We start from the raw sequence: 19,372 nt of genomic DNA on the forward strand, positions 1-19,372 counted from the left end.
GACATTTAGGACTTGAGGTTGCTGGGATTTATAGTTCACCTACAATCAAAAAGCATTCTGAACCTCACTAATGATAGAATTGGGCCAAACTTCCCACACAGAACCCCATGACCAAAATAAAATACTGTGTTTTCTGATGGTCTTTGGCGATCCCTCTGACACCCACTTGCAACTCCCCCCAGGGGTCCCTACCCTCAAGTTGAGATGTGCTGCTCTAGGTGTTTTTGGCATGCGGCTCCTATTAGCTTCAGCCAACATCACATCTGGAAAGGAATTAGGAGAGATCTAGCCAAAAACATCTCAGGAGCCACAGTTTCCCACTCTTGTACAGATCTTGACATCAAGCCTCATTTTCCAACTTGGAGCACAGACTGCTTCAATGCTCTCCAGTTTCTTGGTGAGTCTTTTGGTGTCTTGGACAAGCAGGAGTGGCAAACATGATATCTGGGACAATGCAACCTTGGGGAACTTCTAGCTGCCTGACTGTGTGCTGTTGTGTGTATCTGTAGCTGTTGCACACACTTAGTCTGTGTTAGGACCTTCTCATACACACTTATACATCGTCTCTGACACTCTGCCTACTCATGCCTATGTGTCACATGATGCAATGTCTGTTTTGTTGGATACTTGTAGGCACTCATAGGCAAAGAATGTGCTGTGAGTACTTTTTGAAATATGGGAAACAATTGAATGTAATAAGCTTCCATTTCTCCATGCATATCAGAAGCACAGTTTTTAATGTGTGGTGGGTAAACCTGTCTGCATTTCATCTTCTGTGCTAGTGATGTGTCTTTTGGGTGAATTTTGGGTCCTTAGAGACCTTCCCCAATGCAGGAGTATTCTTATGTCACACTATTTAGGGTGGTTTCTGGGTTTGCACTGAGGACTAGAGGAAGTGTCAATATTCTCCCATCCACCCCAAATTGATTTCTTTTTACTCCCTCAGCAAGTTCAAAACACTCAGACACTGAAGCAGTAGTTCTGCATGCTTCTTGGAAAAGTTCAATATTGTTGAAGATGTTACAGAATTATGGCTTGTAGTCGTGAAACACTGGAATCGAAGTAGCCAAAGTACATAGGAATCGAAGTGACCAAACACAGAGAGAGTTACTATGTGACTGAGCTATTCTCTGGTCTCCAGCAAACTAAATACATCATAGGCATCCCAATAAGAGCCAATGTAAAGGGGATAGTTAACTTGCTATTTTCTGGCTAACACAATCTATTCCTATATCTATGTGAGGACAAAATCACTCTTTCAAGTGAATTTTATTGAAAGTGCTAATTTTCACACAACCTCTGAGGGCACCTGCCATAGATACAGGTGAAACATCAGGAGAGAATGCTTCTAGAACAGGGGTCCTCAAACTTTTTAAACGGAGGGCCAGGTCACAGTCCCTCAAACTGTTGGAGGGCTGGATTATAATTTGGGGAAAAAATGAATGCATTCCTATGCACACTGCATACATCTTATTTATAGTCCAAAAAAAACCCCTTTAAAACAATTTAATAATTAAAATGAAGAACAATTTTAACAAATATAAACTTATTAGTATTTCAGTGGGAACTTTGGGCCTGCTTTTGGCTGATGAGATAGGATTGTTGTTGTTGTTGTGTGCTTTCAAGTTGTTTCAGACTTAGGTTGACCCTGAGTGAGGGCCGGGTAAATGTCCTTGGGGGGCATATCCAGCCCCCGGGCATTAGTTTGGGGACCCCTGTTCTAGAACATTGCCATACAGCCCGAAAAAACTACAACAACCCAGTGATTCCAGCCATGAAAGCCTTCAACAATACAATTTCCTCTTTCACCCTCAGATTATCTTCTATACCAAGCATGCACAAGATTTCCAATCTCAGAGAAAGTGTGTGGGAGGAGATATCTCTGTCCGCCACAAAGATATTTAGAAGAGAAAACAAGCCCTCTCTCATAGTTTGAGCCTTGATACGATGTAATGATTTGGGATATTGCAAAGGAACCAAAATGTTTTGAATAACTTTCATTTAGAAAACTGGGTTAGGAGTATCATTAATTTATGTACAGTATGACCTCCATATCCATGGGTGATACGGTCCAAGACTTCACATGGATATGCAAAAAAAAAAAAAAAAAAACAACCCCACAGATAATGGGGCACTCTCTATATAGTGGAAATGAAAGATTTCTAGCCCAGTAATGCCATGGAATTGCACTATAAGACCCAGAAAATTTTCACAGAGGAGGCATTTTATCTAAGGTGGATAAATGAAACTGTAGATACCAGTTCCACATATACGGGGTCATACTGTATCTTAATTATTACCTTTGACAACAAAGAACAAGAAAGATGTCTAGATCTCTTATTTTGTAATGATGACAGTACACGCATCCATTCCTAATCATAAACAGAAAAGGTTATCTGAATTCTATTAAATCAAACAAATCTGGATTATTATTATTTTTTAAAGATGTATTGTAGACTTCTTTCAATATGTCTTGTAATTTGTAGATATTTTACATTGATTCTCCCTGTTCACCAGTTCCAAACCTGGTTTTGTCCCACAATTACTGTCTTTAAAGCATTTTATTATTGATTATTATAGGAGAAGGACAACTGCCTGAAAAGACACTTTAAGGACTGATAAAACATTGCTAGGTAGATATTTCCCACTCCATTTATCACTTATTATCTGTGTATGGTGCTGGGGCTGGAGAATGAGGAGATGATACATTGCATCTCATTTAGTCAGAGTTAGGGATAATGAAATTATTTTTCTCCATACACATGCCATCAAGATAGAAGAAGCGCTTTCGTTTTCCAAAGAATTCAGTTTCTCGAAGGAGCTTATTAAGTGAATTCTAGGCTGTCCTTTGACATGATTCTGCAGTGAGATAATGGTCTCCTTATGCCATTTATTATCCTATGCATTTGAAAGAATTCTTTTCAAACCACAGCCCACAGTATGCTGATGTATTACAATGGGGACAAGACTACCTTGGAGCATGTGTGAGGATTATATCTGGGTAATAAAGATGAGGATGATATATACAGTACAGAGCCATGAATCCAATTAGAGAATAGTTTATTGGCCAACTTTTGGGGTATAGCCCAGTAGACTTCTAAAAGAAAATTGTGAAATGGGGTGTTACATAGCAATAAACTAGTATATAATCAGTGAGCAGTTCTCATGAAATCAATTTGGAAGGAGACTGAGTCTGTCTAATAGGAATAGTAGGCAAAGTTTGAAAACATTACTTTTTTTGACTGAAATCCTCAGCGCCGTTGATCATGGTTGAGATTTGAAGTACAAAATGGGCAACTTTCCAAAGCTTCAGTTGATACTATTGTATCATCTTTTCCCTTCGGAGATATCCATAGATGGCTGTGCTTCATTAAAAAAAGGAGTCTTGCTGATCCTGATTAGTTGTCCAAATATGTTAACCTTTGGAAAACCAACCTTTAAGAGCAAACGGATATAACTGGGTCATGCTGACTGAAATAAGCCTAACATTCTCAGGAAATACGACCTGGAGAATCCACCAGACAGTTGCTACTACAGCTATCCAGCTGTTTTGTCTATATTCCTCTGAGTCCCTCTGGGGAGATAAAGCAGAATATAAATAAAGTATATTATTATTATCCTGAAGCAAATCAGACTGACTACAAACTGGGTCAAGGCAGACTGATTCACTTCCATAATTGGGCTGAATTGGCCCAGAGTATTTTGGAGCACCAGGTGCTACAATCACAAAGAAACTCGGAAAAATTACCCCACTCCCAAACTAAACCAGCCATCTTTAGGCTTATTTCGATTGGTACCAGATGAAATCAGATAAGGTCTATTCAGTTTCATAGTGGGTCACCCCAATTCAATCAAATTTCTGTTGGTCATGGGAGCTCTGTGTGCCAAGTTTGGTTCAATTCCATCATTGATGGAGTTCAGAATGCTCTTTGATTGTAGATGAACTATAAATCCCAGCAACTACAACTCCCAAATGACAATATCAATCCTCCCCAACCCCAGCAGTATGCAAATTTGGGTGTATTGGGTATATGTGCCAAATTTGGTCCAGTGAATGAAAATACATCCTGTATATCAGATATTTACATTACGATTCATAACTGTAGCAAAATTACAGTTATGAAGTAGCAACAAAAATAATTTTATGGTGGGGGGGGGGGTCACCACAACATGAGGAACTGTCTTAAGGGGTCGTGGCATTAGGAAGGTTGAGAAACTGCTTTAGTGCTTTCAGGGTTATATCTATCTATCTATCTATCTATCTATCTATCTATCTATCTATCTATCTATCTAACTAACTAACTAACAGGAATATCCAAGCATTGTGTCACCAATATGATCAATGAAACACAAGGTGGCATGATAAGGAGGGCTTGGGTTGTATTTTGCTAGTACAATACTCAGTCAGCATGCTTATTTATTTTGTAGCAAAAGCATTGCATAAATTAGTATAAAACCAATAAAAATAGAAGGAGCGCAGGTGGCTATGCTGTAATGGTCTGAGTATTGACCTACAACTCTGAAGCTCAGGGAAACTCACTTGGTGATCTTAGGCAAGGACAACCCACCTCTGAACAAATCTTGCCAAGAAAACCCTGAGCTAGGTTCATCGTAGGGTCATAGGATCCTTGTAAGTTGGAAAGGACTTGAAGGCTCACAACAACAACAACAACAACAAACTTAGTGCTTATTTCCAAGCCCAGGCAAGATTCTCACAAGCAAATTTTTATTTGCAGTGCCCCAGGGAGAGATTGTGTGAGGTCATTGAAATTATATATTTCCTGTTATTTCCTTAAGTGTAGCTGTAAAAGTAGCAGCCTGTGACTGATTGTGAGGAGCGTTGGGTGGTAAAACTGTGTTTGTGGAGTGGAGTGGCATTAACTGATTGTGATCATGCCTTTTTCTCAGTCTGACTAAGAACTTGGGCTGCAGTTTATTTTAGTTGCTCTAAACTCCTTAATATTACTCTTTATTTTATTAATTGCCTTAGGGCTTGTGGAATCATGTTCATTTGTAGATCTGACTGTTTATCTTTAATTACACCCACCATCATTAGCCTGGTTTCCTGAAGGCTAATGGCGGTGGGCGGGATTGAAGATAAACTAAACAAAATATATTCTGAGGTTTGCCTTTGGCAAAGGATACACAATGATACCATGAGTTAAGAGTTGAATTCATTCAGTGACTGAGCTCTTAACTCAAACTGCTCTTATCTCAAAGGGATGTTTCCCACTTAAATGCATTGAAATGCTATTAATCTGTTCAGGGCCCCCTGATGTTCCCACCCTTTGTGTGTTATGTGTTTTTAAATAAGAATATGTACTTTATAAATAGCAAACAATGTATCAATGCAGATTCACTTGGAACAATAAAGAAGAAAAAAAATAACTTAAAATGGTAGAAGCACAAAGTTGTATCAACGAAGCACAAAGTGAAGAGGCTACTAACTCTATTCATCCAAGCCTCTCTCCCTCCCTCTGCCTGTCTTTCTTTATGAAGCCAAACTTTCCAGGAATAAAAACCATGGAAAATCAAGGAACCCAAAATTCCTCAAAGCAGACAAGAGCAAAGCGGACAGCAATCTCTCAAAGCGAGGCTGCTCCCTTGAAGCCCTAAAGCCCTCTACTCTTGCATTAGCGCTCCCTCTCATGCTAGCCCTCCCTCTGGCACTAGCTCTTAAGTCAAGTGCTCTGAAGTTGGGATGCTCTTGTTGAGATTCTACTGTATAAGTTCCCCAAAGTATCCAAGGGATTTTCATGGGTGAATGTGAATTTAAGCCTTGGTCTCCTCTGTGCCAATGCTCAAGCCACTCTACCATGCTAGCTTTCTGGGATCAAGTGCAGAACACTAATAGGCTAGGAAGAAATGATGATGTACTGCAGTGTTTCTCAACCTTCTGAATGCCGTGACCCCTTAATACAGTTCCTCATTTGGTGGTGACCCCCAAGCATAACATTATTTTTGTTGCCACTTCATAACTGTTGTTTTGCTACTGTTATGAATCGTCATGTAAATATCTGATATGCAGGATGGATTTTCATTCACTGAACCAAATTTGGCACAAATACCCAATACACCCAAAATTGGAATACTGGTGGGGTTGGGGGGGTTGATTTTGTCATTTGGGAGTTGTAGTTGCTGGGACTTATAGTTCACTTACAATCTGAGTATTCTGAACTCTGACATTGATGGAATTGACCAAACTTGGCACAGAAATCACTGGACAGGATTTGGCACAAATACCCAATACACCTAAATTTGAATACTGGTGGAGGTTTTTTTTGGGTGGGGGGGAAGGGGTTGATTTTGTAATTTGGGAGTTGTCGTTGCTGGGATTCATAATTCACCTACAGGCATTCCGAACTCCACTAATGAGTTGAACCAAACTTGGCACACAGAACTCTCATGACCAACAGAAAACACTGGAAGAGTTTGGTGGGCATCGATCTTGAGTTGTAGTTCACCTACACCCAAAGAGCACAGAGGACTCAAACAATGATGGATCTGGACCAAACTTGGCACAAATACTCAATATGCTCCAATGTGAACACTGTTGGAGTCTGGGGAAAATAGACCTTGGCATTTGGGAGTTGTAGTTGCTGGGATTCATAATTCACCTACAATCAAAGAGCATTCAGAACTCCACCAATGATGGAATTAAACCAAACTTGGCACACAGAACTCCCATGACCAACAGAAAATACTGAAAAGGTTTGATGGGCATTGACTTTGAGTTTTGGAGTTGTAGTTTGCCTACATCCAGAGAACTCAGTTGACCCAAACAATGATGGATCTGGACCAAACTTGGCACAAATACTCCATATGCCCAAATGTGAATACTGGTGGAGTTTGGACAAAATAGACCTTGACATTTGGGAATTGTCATTGCTGGGATTTATAGTTCACCTACAATCAAAGAGCATTCTGGAGCCTACCAACAATAGGATTGGGCCAAACTTCCCACACAGAACCTCCATGACCAATAGACAATACTGTGTTTTCTGATGGTCTTTGGCAACCCCTCTGACACCCCCCTTGCGACCCCTCCCCCAGGGGTCCCGACCCCCAGGTTGAGAACCACTGATGTACTGGTTTGAGTGTTGGTTTATGACTCTGAAGATCAAGACTTAAATTCCCATTCAGTCCTGAAAAGGCGACTGGGTGACCTTGAGCAAGTCATACAATTTTAGCTTCAGAAAGGACTGTGGTAGGTGTACCATTGAGTTGCCACAAATAAAACACAACAACAACAACAACAACAACAACTTGCAAAGGGATCTAAATATGCCAAAGACAACATTATCCTGTCTAATCTTGGAAACTAAGCAAGGTTATCTGTTGTTAACCTTAGGCGATCCCTCATCTGAGTAAGATTGTTCTCCTAGTGCAGTGTCGTGGCAGTGGGTACGTAGGTGACTGCGGAGCCCTATTCTTGACCTGCATGTTCTCCCACAATGAGAGCATCGGTTTCCAGGTGGAAGGCGGTCCCGGTTGGGGTTGGCTTGACACGCCTTCCTCTTGGCACATTTCTCTCTTTCGCCCTCCATTCGTGCCTCTTCAAATTCTACAGCACTGCTGGTCACAGCTGACCTCCAGCTAGAGTGCTCAAGGGCCAGGTATTCCCAGTTCTCGGTATCTCTGCCACAGTTTTTAAGGTTGGCTTTGAGCCCATCTTTAAATGTTGGAGGACAGGAAAAAAATTTAAAGATGAGATTTAAAGATGTTAGTACTTGGATGGAAGATGACCAATAATAATAACAATAATAAAACTTCATTTATTTTCTACCCTATCTCCCCTTTCCAACAAACAAAAAGGCAAACATTCAAAGCCTCAATGACAGTAAATAAAAATATAATAACCCAAAATAACCCCACATAAAGGCATAACAACTATAATTTAAATAAAACAAAATCAATTGAAAATTATAACTGACATAGAACTTGCACATAAAACATCCAAATTAATATATCAAATCAACACAACAACACAAAGTTTCACAGATGTGTGCCAATGAATACCAAGTACTATAGACTCTATTTCAGAAGAAGGAATTGGTGAAACCACTGTTGAATATTATTTGCCTAAGAAAACCATATGAAATTCATAGGAACACCATAAATTGAGAGGCAACCTGAAGGCACATACACGTGCACCATAAGCTGAAATGATATGGTTTGCACGTGCATTTGTTTAATAAGATGCCTATTGTTTTAACATTGTAATTTAATTGCTTCATCTTTTAGTACTTTTTGTATATCTGTGTAGACATTCTGCTAGCAAGCAATTACAGAACAATTCATATTTCTATTCCGCAAAGCAATAAAAACACAGTCCTGCTGACATTGTTGCTGCTGCATGTTTCATTATTTTTTTTATTGCCACTTGATTCACATTTTGTATGAGAAAGCATTATTCTCCCTATTATCTCCTTACTACATATTTGCTTCTTCATCTATTTCTCTGTTTCCGTCCCTTTTGTTTAACCTCATCATAAAGCATCTCTGCACGAGTGCCACATGGATTGGTGTTGCTACATTTTCTTTCTCATTAAAATGAATAAAGCACAGACAGATCATTGGTGGTGACACTGAACAGGATGAGAGGGCTTGAGGGAACTGGAGCAGCCCTGTAGCCACTCCTGAAGAATGGAGAAAGCAGAATATTTTTTTCAGTAACAGAGTAATTAATTTTTTTAAAAAAAAATCCTTCATAGCCCTGACACATACACCTCAAGAGGTCCCTTCATATCCACACCAGGTTTCAGTTGTCTAGCTTTCATGATTTTGGAATTATTCTGGAGAGACAGCAACAGACACATTGATGATGGAGGTTGTGGGTTGATAACGATGATATATTTGCTCAGTACGAAAGCAAAGGCGCAGCGGGGAAAGGGATATTCACAAAAACCCTCTGAGCAAATCTTGCTAAGAAAACCCCATGATAGATTTGCCTTAGGGTTGCCATAAGCTAGAAAGAACTTGAAGGCGCACAACACACACACACATACACAATGCAGGTTCTAAAGCACAAAGCAAACTTTTATGGATACAAAGGACTCAAAAAGATGTCGTTGTAGGCGTCTACTACAGACCCCCAAGCCAGGAGGAAGATCTTGATGAAGTCTTCTGCCAACAGTTGACCAAACAGGCACAGAAAAGAGATGTAGTAGTCATGGGCGATTTCAACTATCCCGATATTTGCTGGAAAACAAACTCGGCCAAGAGTACAAGGTCCAACAAATTCCTCGCTTGCCTTGCAGACAATTTCATGGTCCAGAAGGTAGAAGAGGCAACAAGGGGATTGGCTACTCTTGATCTCATCCTAACAAATGCGGAGGACCTGATCGATGCGGTCGAAGTGGTAGGATCCTTAGGGGCAAGTGACCATGTGCTCCTGCAATTTGAGGTACAAAGGAAGGCCGAAACTAAGACAAGTCAAACCCGCATTTTGGACTTTAGGAGAGCTGATTTCCAAAAAATGAAGGAAACGCTGAGCAGCATTCCGTGGACACAGATACTAAAAGACAAGGGAGCTACGGATGGATGGGAACTTCTCAAGAGTGAAATACTCAAGGCGCAATTGCAAACCGTGCCAACAAAGAGAAAAAATAGGACAAGTGCAAAGAAGCCAGAATGGATGTCCAAAGAACTTCTAACTGTGCTAAGACACAAAAGAGACATGCACAAGAAGTGGAAAAAGGGAGAAATCACCAAAGAAGAATTCAAACAAATGGCCAACACCTGTAGGGAAAAGGTCCGCAAAGCTAAAGCAAAAAACGAGCTCAGACTTGCCAGGGACATTAAAAACAATAAAAAGGGCTTCTATTCTTATGTCAGTAGAAAAAGGAAAAACAAGGAGGCGATAGGACCTCTTCGAGGAGAAGATGGGGCAATGCTGACAGGGGATAGGGAAAAGGCAGAACTACTTAATGCCTTCTTTGCCTCGGTCTTCTCACAAAAAGAGAGTCTTCAACCTCAGCAAGATGGAGTGGATGAGGGATTGGAGGACATCCAACCCCAAATTGGGAAAGAAGTCGTCCAGGAATACCTGGCCGCTCTTAATGAGTTCAAGTCCCCAGGACCAGATCAACTACACCCAAGAGTATTGAAGGAACTAGCGGAAGTCATTTCGGAACCATTGGCAACCATCTTTGAGAGTTCTTGGAGAACGGGAGAAGTTCCAGCAGATTGGAGGAGGGCCAATGTGGTCCCAATCTTCAAGAAGGGAAAAAAGGACGACCCAAACAACTACCGTCCGGTCAGCCTCACGTCGATACCGGGCAAGATTCTGGAAAAGATTGTTAAGGAAGTGGTCTGCAAACACTTAGAAACAAATGCAGTCATCGCTAATAGTCAACATGGATTTATCAAAAACAAGTCATGCCAGACTAATCTGATCTCTTTCTTCGATAGAGCTACAAGCTGGGTAGATGCGGGGAATGCCGTGGATGTAGCGTACCTGGATTTCAGTAAGGCCTTCGACAAGGTCCCCCATGACCTTCTGGCAAGGAAACTAGTCCAATGTGGGCTAGGCAAAACTACGGTGAGGTGGATCTGTAATTGGTTAAGTGGACGAACACAGAGAGTGCTCACTAATGCTTCCTCTTCATCTTGGAAAGAAGTGACGAGCGGAGTGCCGCAGGGTTCCGTCCTGGGCCCGGTCCTGTTCAACATCTTTATTAATGACTTAGATGAAGGGCTAGAAGGCATGATCATCAAGTTTGCAGACGACACCAAATTGGGAGGGATAGCCAATACTCCAGAGGACAGGAGCAGAATTCAAAACGATCTTGACAGATTAGAGAGATGGGCCAAAACTAACAAAATGAAGTTCAACAGTGACAAATGCAAGATACTCCACTTTGGCAGAAAAAACGAAATGCAAAGATACAGAATGGGTGACGCCTGGCTCGAGAGCAGTACGTGTGAAAAAGATCTTGGAGTCCTCGTGGACAACAAGTTAAACATGAGCCAACAATGTGATGTGGCGGCAAAAAAAGCCAATGGGATTTTGGCCTGCATCAATAGGAGCATAGTGTCTAGATCTAAGGAAGTAATGCTACCCCTCTATTCTGCTTTGGTTAGACCACATCTGGAATATTGTGTCCAATTCTGGGCACCACAATTCAAGAGAGATATTGACAAGCTGGAAAGTGTCCAGAGGAGGGCGACTAAAATGATCAAGGGTCTGGAGAACAAGCCCTATGAGGAGCGGCTTAGGGAACTGGGCATGTTTAGCCTGAAGAAGAGAAGGCTGAGAGGAGATATGATAGCCATGTATAAATATGTGAGAGGAAGCCACAGGGAGGAGGGAGCTAGCTTGTTTTCTGCTTCCTTGGAGACTAGGACACGGAACAATGGCTTCAAACTACAAGAAAGGAGATTCCATCTGAACATTAGGAAGAACTTCCTGACTGTGAGAGCCGTTCAGCAGTGGAACTCTCTGCCCCGGAGTGTGGTGGAGGCTCCTTCTTTGGAAGCTTTTAAACAGAGGCTGGATGGCCATCTGTCAGGGGTGATTTGAATGCAATATTCCTGCTTCTTGGCAGGGGGTTGGACTGGATGGCCCATGAGGTCTCTTCCAACTCTTTGATTCTATGATTCTATGATTCTATGATTCTTCGCTACAGACAGGTGCTCTCAAAATATGGACTGTGATGAGAAGCACAGCAGAAAGTTCATTTAAGTCACACACCAAATGTCTGAACTGAGTTCTTGCATTGTAGATGTTTCCCTCTAAAACGTAATTGCAACACGATATTCTGAATTGGGAGCAAATGTAAAAATAGCAGAACAAGGAAAATGTTTTCCAGGTTTTCTTTCTGGAATTGACAAAAGCTATTTGAATATGTAAAGCTGATCTCCCTCCCAAACTCCCTCCCTCCCTCCCTCTCCCTTTCTCTCTATATGTACATATGATACACACACACACACTGCATTTCTTCAGTACTAAGGAACTCATCATATTGAGATCTAATGTACAGGTGATAGCAGGGGAATTCGCCATAGCATAGGGTGTGGGGAACCCGATGCCCCACGCACCACATCACTCAGATAGCCGCTTATCTCATCCCATGGGGGAGAGCGTCACCAACTGACTTCCCCCCGTTCTTCTCTATGGAACACAAAAAGTCTCCCATGTTCTCACTGGTGCCTCTTATGATGGTTTCACCTTACTTCACAAAAAGTAAATCTACATCATGTGATGCAATCCGATGTGGTCCGCGTCTGAAGTGAGGTGAAACTTATTGGAAGCCAGGTTGCTAATGGAAGCTAGTTACAGGGAGCAGTCAACCCCCCTGTTTAAACAGTTCCACTGGCTTCTAATAAGTTTCTGGTCCCAATTCAAGGTGCAGGTTACCACCTACAAAGCCCTAAACAGTTCAGGACCTGCCTATCTTCACAATCACATCTTCCCCTACAAACGAACACATACCCTAAGATCATCTGGAGAGGCTCTTCTCTCGCTTCCACTGCTGTCTCAAGCGTGGTTGGTAGGGAGGGCTTTCTTGGTGGTGGCCCCCTGGCTCTGGAACTCCCTCCCTAGGGAGATCAGACAAGCACCCACCTTGTTCATTTTCCACAAAGACTTAAAAACTTGGATGTGCCATTGCGCCTTTGATTAGGCAGTTCACCAGAGAATTGACTTGACCTTATTTAAGCTCCTGCACTTTAGTTTGGCCCTCCTCACAGTAACCTCAACACTTTACAGCCAAAGGTATTCCTTCTGGCCTGACCCATTTGAATTTTTGCATTTTCCCTCGGTTCTACTTAAGAATTCATTGTGCTTACTTGAGCCCGGACTCAGATCCGATTTTGTTTTCAGCCATGATATTGTTCTTATGATGTTTTTGTTGTGATTGTGTTATGTTTTTATTTGATTGATTTTAATGTGGGTTTTTTGGGCTTGTCTCCTTGTAAGCTGCCCTAAGTCCCATTCAGGGGGTATAAAAATAAAGTAGTAGTAGTAGTAGTAGTAGTAGTAGTAGTAGTAGTAGCTGTAGGATGAGCAATTTTGCCCGTGTAATGAGGTCATAAGATGCCATCAATTGCAAGATACATACTAATTTCAGTACCACTGAAATACAAAAGCTATATATAAGCACTCACAAGTCTAAGATGCACTCCATTTTTAGAGATCTTTATGTATGGAAATAGTGTATGCCTTTTTATGTATGTAAACTCCCCTGAGTACCCTCAGAGAGAGAGGGAAGTCTATAAATAAAGTATTTATTATTGCTGCTGTGGTTTATATCAAATCACAACTGATTGCAGGTACTTTATTATTATTATTATTATTATTATTATTATTATTATTTATCCCAGAATCAGAGAAATACAGGATATATTTATATATCCTGCGGATCATATCTTGTGTCGCTTATCAATATGGAGTGAGTGTTTTGGTGAATCATGGTGTTTACCTAGGCTGTTTGCAAAATTCACAGTTAGAGAAGACTAACAAACCTTTATTAATTTGCTATGTTGCATCCATATATGTATGCTAATAATGTACCAATGTACATCGCCTTTAGTTAAATACCACCCGTTATTACTTGCACATACAAAAAAAGAGAGGGAAACATCTGCTAATTTATTTTTACGTCTTCCAGTTTGGGTCTTAATTAACCAGCATAACTATCTGACTTCCATTTGTTCTCAATTATATTGCCATATCCCAGTTATCATGCATGCATTCTGTTCAATGGTAATTGATTTCAAGGCTCAATGGCCCTGCATATTCTACAAGTTCATTCTAAGTTCAACAGCAATAACATCAGATCGCCACTGACTGCATTCTCCAAGAATTAGCTGGTGCTTTTTCTTACACAGTTCCTCCTCACACCATTATTTGCTGAAATTTTGTTTCTTGCTAAGATTTCAGGCAGATCTGTCTGTACTCTATTTAACCAAAATTAAAAAGGATTGCTTTCTCTCTATGACAGTAGCCAAGAAAACCAGAATTGGCAACTGTGATTATGAGTGCAACAACCATTGTCAAAAATGCAGGGGCATTGTGGAAAGTATCAAAAATGGAGTCAGAATGAATTCTTTGATTCAAAATGGCATTTTATAGTAGAAAAAATATGTTAGAGAGGCACCTGAAAGTATGGATAGTATCATTTTCTAATTCAGTCACTAGATGGCACTGGATTTCAGAAGATCTGGGTGGAGTCAGGAGGCTACTTGGTGTTGTGTTCTTGTGGAAGACAAGAAAAGCCATGTCTGCCATTGTGACAGTGAGCCTTGCAAAATATCCATGGTAAGGACATTATGGAACTCAAAAGAAAAGTGACCGAGAGGAATGGAAGCAATGTTGTTGCTGTGCGTCTTCAAGTCATGTTTTGCTTATGGGTTTTTCTTGATATGGAAGTGGTTTGCTGTTGCCTTCCTCTGAGGCTGAGTGTGATTTTCCCAGAGTCTGGGTCGGGATACAAACTCTGGTCTCCAATGTCAGAATCCAACACTCAAACCATTACACCACAATAGCTCTCCATGGAAAAATTGATCACATACAAAACTAAAGTATGAAGGCAACGGCCTTGGTTAAGGTGTAGACCAAGCCTGCACAACCTGTAGCCCTCCAGGTATTTTAGACTTCAGCTCAAAGAATTCCTGATCATTAGCTGGGGATTCTGGAAGCTGGAGTCCCAAACAACTGGAGAACCACAATTGTGCTGGTCTGGCATAGATCCTCTATGTCCCTCCCTTCTTGCTTCCCCATTATAACTCAAGATTTCTCTTTAGCAGGATTTCATATATGTATTCTCCAAAGTGTTCAGAATGATAGTTGAAGAAATGATTAAGGCTGTGATCTGACATATTTGCCTACTTCCATTGTGTCATGGAATGTATACACAGTCTATAAAACTGCTGCACTTTGATAATGTTTGAATTATTATGTCTTTATTCTACATAACCCTGGCACTCAATTTTTGATGAGAAATACATAGGATTCAGAAAGCTATACTTCAAAAAATAGTGGCTCAGAGTTCTTTATGGAATGTTTGCCTTTTATGTTGTGAGTTGCCCTGAGTCCCCATGGGGAGATGGGGCGGGATATAAAAAAAGTTTTCCTTCCTTACTTACTTCTCTAGCACAGAATGCTAAATACCTCACAGGTTTGTCTAGATTGAAGTCATGACAATTAAAGTGGCCTCCAACTGCTATAACTGTACATTTTGGATATGCAGGCAGTTACAAACATCCAACTTACAAATGACTCACAGTTGAAAACTAGAGTAGGAGAAATCTACCCCTCAGAAGGGAAAATTCACTCCCAAAAGAGTTATTTTGATGAAAAGTTGTCTCGACTGAAGCTTTATCACCAAGCCTTGTTTCCACAACAAGCCTAATTTTTAAAAAAAATATTATCACAGGGACAAAAAGTGAGGTAAAATCTTCTGAACAGGAGCACAGACAGCAAAACAAACACCACAGGGGTGATAACCTTTCCCTATGCTATCCAACACTCTCTCTCTCACTTACTCTTAGGTTCCAACTTACAAACAAATTCAATTTAAAAAGAAACTGCCTGGATACAGATATTACTTTATGAGCAAAAGCAGCAACTTACTTCCATGGCAGTAAGATGGTGAATCTCTTTATAATCCAGACTTAAATGAATTCTCCATAGCATTGAATCCTATCCACAAAACAGCTTCAATAAGGATTATGTCCTTAAACCAGAACAAAACAGAGAGGATTTTTGTTTAAACAAAACTATATCTCACTGCTGCTATTTGTCATATTCAGTTTGTGAGTGTGCATGTAAAGAGCATACAAGTTCAAATGGCACTACTCAGATTTAGAGATAGAGTTACAACTACCTAGCAAGTATCCGATAACCCTTACTTTCCTATTAATATGATTTTTCAAAAGAGCTTGGCTTATATTATCAAATTATTTGTTCCCTTCAAAAGGACCCCAACACAGGTATGGAAGCATGTATTCAGAACCATGTTGAGAATTAGACAAATCATGTATGTTTATGTGGTAAATTATCTTGAAAGTTAATTCCATATCTAGTTAAACATTGTCATTAAAATTGCTCTTGGTAGGTGTTCTTCTTCAGCTTGTTTTCTTTGCTTCTTTTTCTTTTGGAAGGTGGCCTTCAGCAAGTATTGCAACTCGAGAGATATTATGGACCTCTTCTGTATTGCAACAGGTTTACCAAGGTAAATATTCTCTTCTGGCATTATACTGTTCTTTGTGTACGTAAAGGATATTATGTTTCCAAAATAAATAGCTGCCTCCAATAATTAAAGAAAAAAACTAGAAATGTTACAAGAAGATTATAGAATAGTTCAAATCTTCTGTGCCTAAGATTACCTAGACTTTTTATATATGGGAGAGCCAGTGTGGTATTGGGCTTTGAGCACTAGACTATGGCTCTGGAGAATCATAGAAGCAGAAATCATAAAGTTGGAAGAGATCTTGTGGGCCATCCAGTCCAACACCCTGCCAAGAAACAGGAAAATCACATTCAAAGCACCCCTGACGGTTGGCCATCTAGCCTCTTCTTAAAAGCCTCCAAAGAAGGAGCTTCCACCACAGTCTGGGGCAGAGAGTTCCACTGCTGAACAGCTCTCACAGTTAGGAAGTTCTTCCTCATGTCCAGCTGGAATCTCCTTTCCTGTAGTTTGAAGCCATTGTTCTGCGTCCTAATCTCCAGAGCAGCAAAAAACAAGCTTACTCTGTCCTCCCTATGAATTCCTCTCACATATTTATACATGGCCATCCTGTCTCCTCTCACCCTCCCCCCCCCCCCATGTTGATTCATGTAGGAAGCAATGATACCTCTACACATACTTTTAAAAAGATCACAAACGATTTTTGAGCTTTCGAGACAAAGCTAAAACAAGCTAATTTACAGATGATCTTTTCATCCCTCCTCCCTGTTGTAAGACACGGCCCTACAAGGGACACAAAAATAGTACAGATCAATAACTGGAGACCAGGATTCAAATCTCCACTTAGCCATGGAAGCCCTTTGGGTGACCTTGGCCAAGTCACACTTTCTCAGCCACAGAAGAAAACAAAAACTAAACCCTCTCTGAACAAATTTGCCAAGCAAAACCCATGATCAATTCATCTTATGGTCAACATAAATTGGAAACAACTTGAAGGAACACAAGAACATAGTTTGTACGTGCTAAACATCTGCAAGATGATAGCATCCCAATGCATGAGAAGCTGCAAAGTTTATCACTACTATTGTTTTTCAGACATCCTAAATTCTCTCAACAATGAGTTCAGGAGTGGAATAAATCACCCTATTAATATCAATAGCACTGATTTCAGTTTGAAAGGCTTGTGGGAAAATGAAATGAAACATCTTCTTCTTTGGGCAGTTAGGCTGATTGTTTGGCTCTAGTCCCTGTATGACTCAATTGCAAAAGTCTTATTAACTTCAGCAAAACATTCACTGGTGGAATATTTCAAATGTTGGATCCTTGAACTCTATATGAGTAATACATTACCTTCAAGATTTGCTTATCTGCATTATGTAAAATCTTAATAGAAGACGTAGGCATTTCATAAGCATCCACAAACCTTGTGTCAGAAATCATCCAGATAATTGGATTAATAATGTCCTCATATTACTCTTTAAGAGATATATTGTTCTTCTTTGCAAGATCTCATGGAAACTCTTTTCAAAACTGAATTCTTATCATAAAAACATTTCACTTCTACTCAACTCGATATGCTTTGCAGTTGCTAATGAAATGTCTGATTTCGATCCATAAATATAGGTTAAACGTTATCACCGGTCCATGCCTTCACTCTGTTGACACAGAAGACTTGCCATATTTAACAGTCTAAGCTATTTACAAACTATAGGGAGGAAAGCCATTTTTCTTATGAGCTTCATGAATCTGATCCATTATTGTTTAATTTTTCGATTCAGAGGAGCGAGGTGTAATCTCCCTGGCAACTCTGAACAATGACCAAGAAAACATCTCCACCTCACTTAATGTGTGTTTTCTGGTTGTAGCAAGAGAAAGATGCTCAGAAACAGAGGACCAAAGGGAAATATTATTCCCTCACCTAAAAATGTAAACATAGTCTATTCTAGGTTTGAAAGGGACTTTCTTTTTATGCTATAATAAAGGTAATGGTAAAAGTTTCCCCTGACATTACGTCTAGTAATGTCCGACTCTGGGGATTGGTGCTTATCTCCATTTCTAAGCTGAAGAGCCTGTCTGTAGATACCTCCAAGGTCATGTCGTTAGCATGACTGCATGGAGTGCTGTCATCTTCCTGCAGAAGCAGTACATATTGATCTATTCACATTTGCAGGTTTTTGAACTGCTAGGTTGGCAGAAGCTGGGGCTAACAACAGGAGCTCACCCTGGTCCTCAGATTCAAACTGCCAAACTTACAGTCAGCAAGTTCAACTGCTCAGTAGTGTAACCCGCCATGCCACCGGGGGCCCTTTTATCCTATATTTACCTGTTATTACATCTCAAATAGGCACCAAGTCTTACTTGTAATGTAATGTACAGTACAACCTCCATACCTGTGGGACTGGAAGCTGTGGTTTCTTTTATCCACATCTGACAAAATAAATCTTTTTTAGGTATTTTCTAGACACTCCAGCACAACTCTATGGTGCACTTGGGCCAGTAGTCCTCTCTTTCAATATGATTCATTATTATCCATGTTTGCTGCATATAGATCCAGTAGTCATACTGTATATACAACTGCCATTTTGCAGAATATGTGCGTAATGAGGAATACTTCAGGAAAACTGTTAAGAACAGAGCTTGGAAAATTACTTTTATGCCCCATCTACACTACCATATAAAATCCAGATCTCCAAACAGCACTCAAGAACCATCTACCCACAGTACACCCAGAAAATGTCGAGGAACATTGGAACAAACTGAAGACCTCCATCATTCAAGCCTGCGAAGAAACTATTGGATACCAAGCCAAGAAACATCAAGACTGGTTTGATGAAAATGACATCGAGATCCAACAGCTAATTGACAAGAAAAGGAAAGCCTTCCAAGCATGGCAGAGAGACATCAACTGTGCTGCTAAGAAAAAGATCTATGCCAGTGCAAAAGCTGAGGTCCAAAGAAGGACAAGAGAACTCAAAAACATCTGGTGGACAAAGAAGGCCGAAGAAATCCAACACCTGGCAGATACCCATAATGCTCAGGGATTTTTCAAAGCCACAAAGGTCATCTACGGACCAAGAAACCATGGCATACAGCCTCTACGCTCATCAGATGGAACCAAACTCCTGAAGGACCAAAACTCAATTGCACTACGTTGGAAAGAACACTACCAAAGCCTCCTGAACCGCAGCTCCAATGTGGCCGAAGAGGTCCTCTCACAAATCCCACAACAACAAACCAGG

General features: G+C 40.5%; 1 protein-coding gene across 2 annotated transcripts in view; it reads left to right on the forward strand.

The window, feature by feature from the left end:
- The window catches only part of PDE9A (phosphodiesterase 9A), a 107,208-nt gene that overhangs the window by 4,560 nt on the left and 83,276 nt on the right, over positions 1-19,372 (forward strand). For both annotated transcript variants that reach the window (XM_060770274.2, XM_060770275.2), the window contains exon 2: positions 16,108-16,178. In XM_060770274.2, coding sequence (XP_060626257.2) covers positions 16,108-16,178 — 71 coding nt within the window. The remainder of the gene's footprint in view (positions 1-16,107; positions 16,179-19,372) is intronic.

This window comes from Anolis sagrei, chromosome 3 (assembly GCF_037176765.1).
Source record: "Anolis sagrei isolate rAnoSag1 chromosome 3, rAnoSag1.mat, whole genome shotgun sequence".
NCBI lineage: Eukaryota > Metazoa > Chordata > Lepidosauria > Squamata > Dactyloidae > Anolis > Anolis sagrei.